Here is a 13,802-nt window from a genome sequence, read left to right on the forward strand (position 1 = left end):
AGTTCAAATAAGTTTTTAGAACATTACCGAAGACAACTTGAATACACTCAATAATACACAAATTCTTTATCCAATTTAGTCTCTTGTTTCTAACAAAAAAAAAATTGAAAAAGAGATTTACATACATATGAAAATTTGTTCTTTTTTATTTATGTTCTAAATAACAATACAAATATTTTCACAAAAAAAATGAATCAAATATATAAATCATCCATTAATTATAAAAATATTAACAGAATTATGTATTAATCAGATGACTCTAATTAGAAAACTAAAATGACATTTTTTTTTCAAATTTTTTTATTAAAAATTAAATGTTTTAGAAACTAAAATAGTAGTTTGTTCATAACTAGTTCATAATCTAACCCCTTTGATGATGAGTAGTAAATAAAGCACTAATAGTCTTTGTAGCAGCGTATATGAAGGGACAAAATACTAATAATATCATTGTTCATATATACTTGAGAAAGCTTGTTGCAATCTGCATGGATTGCTTTATTTTGTGATGGTGAGTGCTTCAAAAGTGTACTGCAATAATGGACTATAAAATATTATGATATATGTGATTGATTGAATGAATGAATTGCGATGTCCCGCAACAAATAAAGTGAATTACTGTCGTTCGTGCCTTTTCAAATTATTACAGATTTACGCTGTCTTTACAAAAAAAATTGTTATTTTATAAACTGATAGAGTGATAGTTATTAACGAGCCGCACCCAAAAAAATAAATAATTCTTCAAATTTTTTGTTTTCTCTTTGTCTGGTTGATAATGGAGCGGATATGGTGAATTATGTATTATTTAATATTATTCCGTCCTATAATAATTTATATAAAATTTATCTTACTTTTATATGTGAATGGTAAAATGTGAATTCTAACTTATTTTTGTCCGTACTCATTTTTATAATTATTTAAAATCTATATAATCATTATTATATATATAACATCAATTAAAATAAAAATTAAAAAATATAATATTATTAATTAATTTACTAATTATTTCATATATATATATATAGGTAAATTACTCTTTGTTTGGTTGTTATGTTAACTATGATTAAACTATTTTAAAATTAAATTATAGTCCAAAATGAGTAATTGTATCATTTACTACAATATTAAAAACAAAATCTTTGCTTCTTCCTCAAATCATGCTTCCAAAAAACCCTAATTCAGGGAAAGTATTAGTTGATGCAGTAGAAGCAGCAAGATCAATTCTAGAACTTGCTCTACTTTCAATAAGTGAATATTTGATGTCTAGTTTCAATGAATCCTACCAATTTAGGTTCGCAAATTTCAACTTTCTGGTCCACTCTTACCTTGTCATATTTCAGAACTGTAAGCATTTGTGATAAGAAATTATATCAGATTTGGAAAGAAATGTATCATTAATATGGGGAGAATGTCACAAGATGGGAGGATAACAGACCTATCTTACAAAAGAAAAAAAACAAAGAGAAAAAAAAAACAACCAGTGAATCATAGCCTCTCAATCTCACAATATATCTAAGCAGGGAAGTTCTCTAAAAAAATGTGAGTCTTTGCACCATATAGAGGTCAAATATCTAGTTCTATCCATAAAACTTGTTTAACTGAAAATCTACTATTGAAGGTGCATAAATTGCGTTCCAGTTAAATACATGTATAAATTTTCTAAAATAACTAAAATGAAAAAATTAAAAAGGCAAAGGCAAAGCTTAGCAGGAACAAATTTGAGTAGAAAAGAACAGTGGAAGAGAGGAAATGTTCTTCACTCACCAAGGGAGGTATTCCTCAATGGAAGGGTGGAACGAATCAAATTAATACTGATTTGATAAAAAATATATAAATTTATTTTTTAATATTTACAAAAATTATATAATCATCCATCTTAAAAAATATTTAATTACAAAATAACCCTACTTTAGTTAAGATATTAACTCTTATTGGGTTAAATTAACTCAAATTAAAACAAAACATATATATATATATATATATATATATATATATATATATATATATATATATATATATAAAGAAGGATATTACCTAAATTCAACGCCATTTCGCTCGCTAAAAATTCAACCCGAATAGATAGGAACGAAATTGATACTTGTAAATTTGAGTAGTGCTTTCTTCCCAAACTTTAGAGTGTCTTATGTCCCTGTTCATGTCAATATATTCTATTATTTAGTAGGAATTACACTTACTTGCTTTTTAGTCCAAGCAGTAACGGAGTTTGCTATGATTTTTTATTATTGTCCGACCGTTACTGAGATTTGTGCTTCGGTTCAATATATAATGACTGAGGCTAATTTTAGTTGGTTAATCCGATCTGTTCATCAATAGTCGGCAAATATGATGGTTTTAATGATGATCCTGCACGTATTTCGCGTATATCTTACCGGCAGTTTTAAAAAACCTCGTGAATTGACGTGGGTTACCTGCGTTTAAAGTATATGAATATAGTGAAAATTGAGAACTACACCAATAACAACTAATAATGACAATTTTCAAAGAATTTTGTGACAGATTTAATTTACCAACTAAGTGATTCAGTGATGTTTGATATATTGTCACACTTTGAAATGTGACAAAATAGATTTGCAACAATTTTCAATAACCACCGGTATAACTGCTATTAAATAGTAAATTTATTTGTGGCGATTTACAATAATCTTTGCTCATATGAATTGATTATATATGTATGTGTGTGCTGCTACATATAAAGGATTGCTAAGATTGAAACCAACATAGACTGATTATTGTTGTTGTCTTTGGTGCAGCTGGAACTATCTAGATGTAAGTTGTTCAGTGTTCGTTAGTCGCCGTTAACACTAAGGTTAACACTCCAACAGCTTCGTACAATTTTCACGGTGATTTTTCATTGACTTTCCACTATTCCACTTCCATTACAAACAATGTACACGATGTGAACACCCAATATATATTATTGACAAGGACCACAATTAGATATTTCAATTAAGCTTTACAGGGGAATAGAACACATACTAAGACTAACAGAAAAAAATTACAAATTTCACACACACACATATATATATATATATATATATATATATATATATATATGGTGTAGTCTATGGTGGTCACAAGTTTTGGTGCCTATGGTGACTATGAACTTTACAAAATGATATTTTTAACTAAATAAAATAAAAAATTAAAGCACGTTTCAGTTCTATTAATAAATAATGACATGTTTATGAGTGTAAATAAAAGAAAAAAATTAGACTATTTATCATATTTCTTGACAAAAAAAATAATCTATCGGTTTTTCGTCGTCGAAAATGAAGTCGCTATCAATGCCCAAAATTTAAAAAATGATAGTATCTAAAAATACTTACATTGCGTTAATATTTTCATTATCTACTTATACTTTTTTTTTGTAATTAATAATTTTAAATTTCACTTTACTAATATTAAAATTTAATTAATAACAGTAACTTTAGACTTCAAAATTTTTATTGCAGAATAAAATGATTTATTTTAATTAAAAATAAAAGATATAAATAATTATTTATTAACGTGAAAAAAAAATTAATGCAATGTAAGTATTTTTAGATACTATCATTTTTTAAATTTTGGGCATTGGTAACGATTTCATTTCCGACGACGAGAAGAAACGATAGATAATTTTTTTTGTCAAAAAATATGATAAATGATTTAATTTTTTCTTTTATTTACACTCATAAACATGTCATTATTTATTAATAAAACTAAAAAGTGCTTTAATTTTTCATTTTATTTAGTTGAAAATATCATTTTGTGAAGTCCATAGCCACCATAGTCACCAAAACTTGTGGCCACCATAGACTACACCTATATATATATATATATAAGTAGATAACCTTAATCACTTACCTGATTTACTCCCGATTAATTTCAGAAACTAATGGTATGCAGTTATTATTATGTATTACCGTCTTGAATGTACACTGCAAAAGGCGCGGTTTATTGGCATTTTTTTTTTTTAATTTGTTGCGGTTTTTAACCTTTGCAAAATGTATTGCAACGGTTTAAAAAATTGATGCAGTTTCGTGTCTTATTGTCTGGTTGATGTGATTCTTATGAAACTTCTAGTATCTATGAATATAGGAGGACAAAAATTTTGAAGAAATAGGATTTTAATTTGAAAATAATTCCGTAATTCCTGTAATTTCAAACTAAAAATTACTGTTAATTAAGAGTAAAAAATATGAAAAGAAACTTAAAACCCCCTAATATATATTTTCCGCAAAATTGCGTTTTTGTAGTGGTGTAATTGGCAAATATTATATATATATATATATATATATATAAGTTACATATCAACATGTTAACTATTTAATTAATATTGTTTGATATATATAGTTGTTTATATATTTTCATTTAATTATTAAAATTTTTAGATAAATAATTTTATGATAAAGTATCAGAATTTGTATAATTAAAAAATTATAATAGTTTAATCATTGCTACCTAAAAAGAAATACTTTCATCCTAAAGAAACAAAAAAGAATTTAATAAATGATGACCATTTATATGTTTTTATTAATTAACAATTTAAAATTAAATTTTGGGATATATAAATAATTTTAAGATAAATATAATATAAGCTAGTTTTTTTTCTAACTTAGCTTGAGTATAATTATTAAAGTTGAACAAAAGTAGAGAAGAAGAACAAAGGTGATATTAATTCGATGCTGAAAAAAGTTTATATATTTTTTTCACAAAAGTGTATCTTCATAAATATTGAGTATAAAAAAACACACAAATAATACTACGATCTAGAAATAAAATGATTAAGATAAGAAAAATTAAAAAAGAAATAAAAATATATAGACGTGGTATGTATGTTTGAATTATATGTATTATAGATTATTCCGACCAAATTAAAAACCAATGGGAAAGTGGAAATTAGGACTGTCCAAATCAAAAACGAAAAGATTGAGAAACACAACGATGAGTCCAAAAAGGTTTAATAGAGCAACATCGAAAACATTCAAACATAACCGCACTATTCTCTTCTTAAGTCATAATCAAATTAAATTTCATATGTCTAACCCTCAATATGTTTCCCTATAAATACTACCCCATTTCTCACTATGCTTTGCCATAATAACCAACACATACATACACTCTTTAGAATCTTTATTAAATTAAAGAATTTCAAATAACCTAAAAGAGAGGGAGATTATGGAGATTTTAGTGCTACTATATGGTGCACTTGCCTTGGCAATCTTGAAATTAAGCTTTTCATGGTGGGTTTCACCCTTCAAAACACATCAAAAACTCAAAACATGTGGGTTTGGAGGGCCACTCCCAAGTTTCCCACTTGGAAACATTCAAGAGATTAAAAAGAAGAACACTAATAGACTCAATTCTTCTTCTACTTTAAACTCATCAACCACCACCCATGATATACACGCCACCGTGTTCCCCTACTTTTCTCGGTGGCAGAATTCTCATGGTAAGTAATTAAGCTTCCTAGATACATGCATATATATATAGAATAATATTCTTTCTTCTTCTTCTTATTATTATTATTATAAGCTTTTATATATGATTTGTCTTATTTAACTTATATTATTAATTATTCCATCAATTTTATGGACACAAATTAAACACATAAGTTTTATAGGTCACACCAAATAATATGATAATCTCTTACTTAAGAGCTAGATTATAGTACATGTTAAACTAATTTGTTTTTCTTTTACGTAGAACCCTAATTGCATGCAAGAATAATATTCATGTTTTGTTGTTTTAATTTTACAGGGAAGGTGTTTATCTATTGGCTGGGTACAGAACCATTTTTGTACATTGCGGAGCCTGAGTTCTTGAAGAAAATGTCCTCAGAGGTTGTAGCAAAAAAATGGGGAAAACCGAATGTATTTAAAAATGATAGAAAACCCATGTTTGGGAATGGTTTAATTATGGTTGAAGGAAATGAATGGTTTCATCACCGCCATGTTGTCGCCCCTTCATTCTCTCCCATTAACTTGAAGGTTTGCTTCCTATTCTTCTCTAACTCTCTAGCTATACCTAAGAATTTATATATAAGAAAGTTTAAGAGTTCAGCACTTTTATTAAAATTTAGTCAACATTTAATTAGCGAAAAAAATTGTGTAATTTTACATCGTTAGATATAATTTTACATTATTAAAAATAGGTGAAACTTTATATGCAGTCAACTTTACGTGAAGTTGATTGCTGAGAGTCGTTAGATGAAAATTTAGTTAAATCAGTCAAATCATTTAACAACCCTCAATTATCAACTTCACGTGAAGTCAACTGTATCTGAATTTTTACTTTAAAAATATTAATAATAACTAATTGATGACTATAAATTATAAAATATGCTGATTCCATAACATTACTGTTTATATATTATGTACTACAACTATATTATACGTACGTAAAAAAATTACTTATCAAATTACTTATTTATTTAAAATATATATTAAAATACAAAACACACATTAAAAAGTAAGTTAAAAAAGACATATATATTATACATAAATATATAATAGTTGATTTAGCGATTAATTTTTTGTGTATACATAATATTTTTATATGTATTAATCTATTTTTTTTGTAATAATATTACGGTCTAACTCTCAACAGTGATCAACTTAAAAATTCTTTCTTAGAGGTATGACAATCTATAATTACGTTTTTTAGGTTGATATATTATTAAGAAAGACATCTTGAAATGATCATTCTTTTAAACTCAATCTAAAAGCTAAACCGTAAATAATAAGTAGTAATTTTGAATTGCAATGGTTGCACCATATTTAATTTCAACCTTATGTTTTGACCATTGTGGCAACCTAGCAAATTAAAATTTGTCTACACAAGGCATCATGATTCATTATGGTGATTTTTGAAAAGCATGCATATATTTTTGAATAATGGTTTGTGGCTATGTGATCTAAAAAGAGTACATGGTTTTTAGGTACTAAATATGGAAATATAGTCTTATTGGGGGTTCAAATTTATCAACTCCTTTCCCTCTAAATTGAAGCACTTTGTAGAAAGTTTCTAGACATGGCCCGCCATAAAACTCCATCAAGAGTTGATTAATCGAAAATAATTATCCCTGTCTAATTGAATATTACAATAAATAAAAGTAAAGTATCTTCATTGATGATATCATGAGTGACATAAGCATCGATCAAGCAAGATTATTATAGAATTTTTTTTCCCTTCATAGTTTTTATTTTGTTGTATAGAAAGACAATAACTAAAATTATTTTATTTAATTTAATATTTATAATTACATATTTATTATATTTAAAATTATATGTTTATTTTAATTGTAATTAATAAATATTAAATAAAATAATTTTAGATTATTTAAACTGGTTTTTTTATTGTCTCAAACATTATTGTTATATTAGTCATGAACATCAATTAGTGGGCAATCTTGTTTTTAACATTCAATAATGATTTCCTATGTTGATGATCATAGTTGCTTCCTAACTTTATTTTTGTCAAAAGATGCAAGAAGGGAATGTCGGATCATGATAACATATCTATATAAAATTTAAATTAATAAGATCTGAATGAGAAAATTTTGTTTTTAAGTTAATATTGTTTTCCAACCACATTCTAATTTCAATTTGAATTAGAATAATTGTTTTCCAATCCTTTATGGATTAAGGAAGAAAATTAATCAACATAGGTGTAATAATTAACGTATCAAGCTAATAAGTAGCAAAATCTTATGAAAATTGATAATTATTTGACAAAATTAATGAAATTGATGTTAAATTCAAATATAATAGATTTAAATTGATGTCAACAAAACTACTTTCAGGAATATATTGATATTAATTGTTCTAAAATACTAATTGGACTAATAATATATCTGATGAATTTTAGTATGATTATGCTATAATGACTATGGTAATTATAACATTTTTTTCTATATTTTAGTAACACTTTTTTTAAGTAATACTTTTATAAAAATATTATTTAACAATAAAAAAATTATTTTAATTTTAACAACACTTTTAAAAATACCATAAACACTATAATTAATATATAATTTTTTATTCTTCTAGGCATGATTTTTTTTACCATAAGGGTTAATTAAGAATGTTATTATATAATGGAAACTAACATATCTTGTATAATGTGATGTTATTAGGCAATGGCAAGCATGATGAAGGAGTCCACAGAGCAAATGATGGAGAGGTGGATTACCCAAATTAACTCCGGCAACCGCGAAATCGACGTCGAGAAGGAGATCATAGCGACAGCAGGAGAGATCATAGCAACAACAAGCTTTGGCATGAAAGACCAAAAAGCAAGGGAAATATGTGAAAAGTTAAGAGAATTACAAATGATACTTTTCAAGACAACAAGATATGTTGGTGTCCCATTTGGCAAATGGTTCAACACAAAGAAAACCCTAGAAGCATGGAAACTAGGGAAGGAGATTGACAAGCTCTTGTTGCATGTCATAACTAACCGAAAGAATTCAAGCAACAAAGAAAAGGATAAAAAAGAAGATTTACTAGGGTTGTTGCTTGAGGCTAATAGAAAAGTTGATGGGAAATTAGGGAAGACATTGAGCACAAGACAACTTGTGGATGAGTGCAAGACTTTCTTCTTTGCTGGCCATGAAACAACAGCATTGGCTATTTCTTGGACTTTGTTTTTATTAGCTGTTCATGAAGATTGGCAAATCCAATTAAGAGATGAGATAAGAGAAGTGGTGGGTGATAATAGAGAGATTGACACTAATGCCCTTTCTGGCTTGAAAAAGGTAATATACTCTTACTCTCGCTTCATCAATAAATCTTGTATATATGATAATATGGGAAAAGTTTTAATTAAGAGAAAGTATAGGAAGCCAATGCCTTAAGCGTACAATGTGCACAATAGAGGTTTAGAAAGTATTAGATATATGATCATTAGTGTTACCTTATCGTGTCAGGTTATGTTTTTGGGATGAGTGAATTTATGACATGGTATTAGAGTTCTAGATTCGAAAGGTCAAGGTATTCTGGATAGTATATGTGATGTTCTTTTTATTCATGGATCAAAGATTTAGCCCATTGTATATATTGTACGCTTAGGCCATTAGATCCCTAGCATTATCCTTTAATTAAATATTTTAGAAATAATAGTGTTATTTTAATAATTTTAGTAGTTGATTTCAATTATATATATAATTAAGATTAATTGTTAAAATTATTAAAACATTAACTCTTGCTTCATTAATATTATTCTTTTTATTTTTCTAGGCCAATATAAAAGAAATATAACTTGACAAAATAAAAACAAATCCCACAAAAGTAAAGTATGTTTTAGCTTTTAAGGCTTGGATTAATTCTAAATAATTTTTTTCCTAACATTTGAATTTTTTTTAATATTTTATTTCGTCTTATTTTAATCAATTGGTCAAAATTATATTTTTCTTTAATTTTAACAAAAAATCCTGAAAACATCTATGTGCTGTCCTGAATTATATTTTTAAAATTTAAAGTTAAATAAAAATATATGAATAATAATATATTTGATATGTTATTTTTAGACTTGAACATGAATAATACACAGATTCATTTTTGCGTTGTATTAAAATTTAATTTATTTAAAAAAAATAACAAATATAAAATTTTTGATTTTTTTTAGTTAATAGTTAATTCACATTCAAATAAGATATAAATAATTTAGCTAGTAAGATTAATAGTAGTTCAAAAAGAATTTGAACTCTTTGTTTCAGTTACACTTTTGGGTGCAGCTGAATCACTTTTTTAGGTAATTTGACCAGGTCAAAGTTCACACTTCAATGAACCTTAATAACACCTAGTATTGGTACACATACAGTTCCCGACAAACTAATTCTTTATTCTTTAAAGAATAATGGATTCAAAACTTATAAGGCCCCACAATTTTTCTCAACATGGCCTTATTATATTTAAGCTCGTGTCTTGTGTGACCCTATGCAAATCTATTAGAGTGTCGTATGTTCTAAAAATATATACAATTTTTATTTTTATTTTTAATATAATTTATATATATTTTTATTCTTAAAATATCTTCTATCATATAGATTTTTATAAAAATATTTATTATTTTTTATTTAAATATAAAGATAAATTATAAATATTTATTATTAATATACTATAAATAATAATTTTAATAATGTTTAAAAAAACACAGAAAACTAGTTCACCACTATTGTACTTTACTAACGTGAAACAAACAAGGTATAACAATTTTGAGAGACTTGGTCAACCAATTGACTTTGAAAATCAACTTCGCTTTCTTAATTCTTTTTGTTTGTGTTTTCGTGTTCATTGCTGAATAAAAGGCAGACATGGGATGATAAAATTAAAAATGTTGTTAACCGACTTAATATAAACACGAACAATTTCAGAAAAGATGATAATGCAAGCATGAAAAACAATATATTTGAATTTGACTTTACATGACTAATTAAACTGAAGAATTAGGGATAAGAAAAACATTTGGAAAATTATCCTTTCTAGCCAATTCACATACATAAAATATTTATTTATATATAGTTTTCATATAGATTATTATTAGGCCTATTTTTTATTCTTCCTTTGTTTCTTCTTAGGTGTTCTTTGATAATGTCCCGTCTTGATTAACGTTTCAATAATAATATTAATAAATAAGACATTAATTTCCAAGCACGGATGAATAAAAAAAATTACAATAAACTACAAAATAAGCAGAATAAAAACTATATATATCCACTATAAAAAATTATCCTGCATGCATGATTATTCATATCAACTTTTTGACATTGTTATCTATTTGCATTGATATATTTATTATTGAATCTTGCTACGGAGTCAATGGAGTATTTGTAAAATGTCTACAATAATGGGCTATTTATTTAACTTAATATGAGTTAAAAAATGAATATCTAGAATAAAATACTACTAATTTCTCAAACACAATACACCCATATTATCCAGAATAACCACTCGGGTATTAGGGATAATAAATATCTGATATTCTACTGAATCGAATATCCCTAAACCTCTATTGTACATATTGTACAGATATTCCATTGGCTCTCTATACTTCTGCTTTATTATTACATGTACATTTATTGAACCAAAAATATATTTAAAAGATATATCTTATATTTTATTATTTTTTAATTATTGTTCACCTTATTTTACATTTTTTAATGACGTACGGCTGGAATAATTAAATAATATTAAATATAATAATAAATTATATAATTATAAATATTACATATGCATTAAATTTTTGAATGTCAAATTAAATAAGGTAATTTTATCTTTCTAGAATTACCGATATTGATGTTATGTATATACCATGCAGATGAAGTGGGTAATGAATGAAGCTGTGAGGCTTTATCCACCAGCACCAAATGTTCAAAGGCAAGTAAGAGAGGACATTAAAGTTGATAATAATTTCACAGTGCCAAGTGGAACCAACATATGGATTGATGTTGTGGGAATGCATCATGATCCAACTCTATGGGGAGATGATGTGAATGAGTTTAGGCCAGAGAGGTTCATGGATGATGTCAATGGTGGATGCAACCACAAGATGGGGTACTTGCCATTTGGATTTGGAGGGAGAATGTGTGTTGGTAGGAGCTTGTCATTCATGGAGTATAAGATTGTGTTAACCCTAATTCTCTCTAGGTTTAGGTTCAAACTCTCACAAAGTTATCAACATGAACCTTCTATCATGCTCTCCCTTAGGCCTACTCATGGAATTCCTCTCATAGTTGAAACCCTAATTTAGTTAATTAATCCATCAATTGTTACTATTTTAGGTTCTTCCTATAGAAAGTGGTATATATAGTGTGGTGCTATACACTACAACACACAAGTGATAGATTGTGGCAGCCATTTAGAGGTGGTTTTGTAAACTATCAAATGATTTTGCGACGGTTTTTAAGGCAGTTTGGTAATTGTATAGTCAAACGCCATTAAACCGTCACTACATAGAAAACAAACTGCCACAAATTATTGTTGATGTTGTAACGATATATATAGTTTGTAACTTTGTGTGTCTGTCTTTCTACAATATAAAAATAAAGTAAGTATTTATCATATCCAGTTCAATCACTGGTAATAAAAACGATTAAATAGATATATAATTATAAATATTATAGATATGAAATTATAAATGTTATATTATATAAGATAATTTTAGATATTATTTTCTTAGTATTATTGTACAAAAGATATATCTTTGTCATTAATTATATACAATAATTTAGGAGGATGATGAGCGGATGTGGATTTTGTTTAGTAAAAAAAATAATAAGCGATAAAACTAATAGTTAAACAATTAATTTTGATAGATGATAATGATAGATCTAGAAAGGGGTTGAAGCTAGCTCATAGACAGAAATATTCCGGCACTCCATATATATTATATATAATTGGATAATATTGAACTGTTAAATAAAAAAGAGGATAAATAATTGTACATCACACTCTTCACAAATAAAAGTTACATAAAAACAACAACAATAACAACAAAATCTTGTCCCATTAGGTGAGGTGGCTACATGAATCAAATGATGTCATTGTACTCTGTCATGTATCATATCTATAGAGAGACCGTTTATATGTAGATCTTGTTTGACCACCTTATGGTATGGATGGTCTTCTTAAGTCTTCCTCTGCCTTTCGCCCTTTGTTCATCTTCCATCTCATCTATCCTCCTGATTGAGTGTTCTATCGGTCTTCTTCTCACATGTCCAAACCACCTGAGACGCGATTCAACCATATTTTTCACAATGGGTGCTATTCCAACTCTCTCTCTTATATCTTCGTTCCTTATTTTATCCAATCGCGTATGACCACTCATCCATCTCAACATCTTCATCTCTGCCACACTCAGCTTATTTCGTGTTCTCCTTTGACTACCCAACACTCCGTGCCATAACAAATAAAAGTTACATCATTTGGAATATTCTGATGAGTTAAATATTTTGAGTGACATGATGACTTATAGTTGAATATTTCGATTGTAGCAGGATGCTGCAAAGTTTTACATTATTGGGGTTTAATTTGTTTTAATTTCACTCATCAACACTATATATATGGTGGGACTATATTTTAATGTAGGTAATAGAGCTTTTAGTTCACTTGTGCTTTAATTTATTATCTTGACACTCTCTCTAGATACATAAATTATGAATATGGTGAATAATAGTTAGATATATTTGATTATGTAAATGTAGAAAAGTTTTATTTGAGAAATGAGTTTATTTAGTTTAAAATTAAAAAATTTATCAATATAATAGAGAATAATATTAACAGCAATTTAAAACATTTAAAATTATACTCTAAAAAATTGTAATGGTTTAAAGACGACTATCGTTCAATAATATAGTAAAAAAATGTAAACAAAAATTAATAATTTAACGATAATTTTAAACTGTCGCTAAATATAATAAAAAAAATCACTCTAATAATTATTGCAGATTTATGACAATTTGATACTTTTAAAATTGTCACAAACTATTTAACGACGCTTTTATCGATAGTTTTCTAAAATTGTCACTAAGTATACTACTGACGACATTCAATTTTTTCTTATAAAAACAGTAAAAAAAAAAAACATCACCAAAAAATGCTATTTTACTATACTAATCAATGGCTTTATATGTTACTGTTGAAGGGTATTTACAAATTTGATTAATTAATATTATTAATATTATTGATATTATTATTAATATTAATAAACGGTTACTAACCGTTTAGTACTATTTGGTTGAAGGGACACAACCTTTTAAGGATTGTGTATGTTCAAAATATTGTGTCTATTGACTAAAGGGACAC

General features: G+C 26.7%; 1 protein-coding gene across 1 annotated transcript; it reads left to right on the forward strand.

The window, feature by feature from the left end:
- The first annotated feature begins 5,152 nt into the window (after positions 1–5,152).
- LOC130981522 (cytokinin hydroxylase) lies at positions 5,153–11,748 on the forward strand. The gene is made up of 4 exons (XM_057905110.1): positions 5,153–5,449; positions 5,758–5,987; positions 8,135–8,755; positions 11,317–11,748. Exons 1-4 carry the CDS (start codon positions 5,176–5,178, stop codon positions 11,746–11,748), a joined length of 1,557 nt encoding a protein of 518 aa, XP_057761093.1. The 5' UTR covers positions 5,153–5,175.
- The last annotated feature ends 2,054 nt before the right edge of the window (positions 11,749–13,802 follow it).

The sequence above is a fragment of the Arachis stenosperma genome, chromosome 5, assembly GCF_014773155.1.
Source record: "Arachis stenosperma cultivar V10309 chromosome 5, arast.V10309.gnm1.PFL2, whole genome shotgun sequence".
Taxonomy (NCBI): Eukaryota; Viridiplantae; Streptophyta; class Magnoliopsida; order Fabales; family Fabaceae; genus Arachis; species Arachis stenosperma.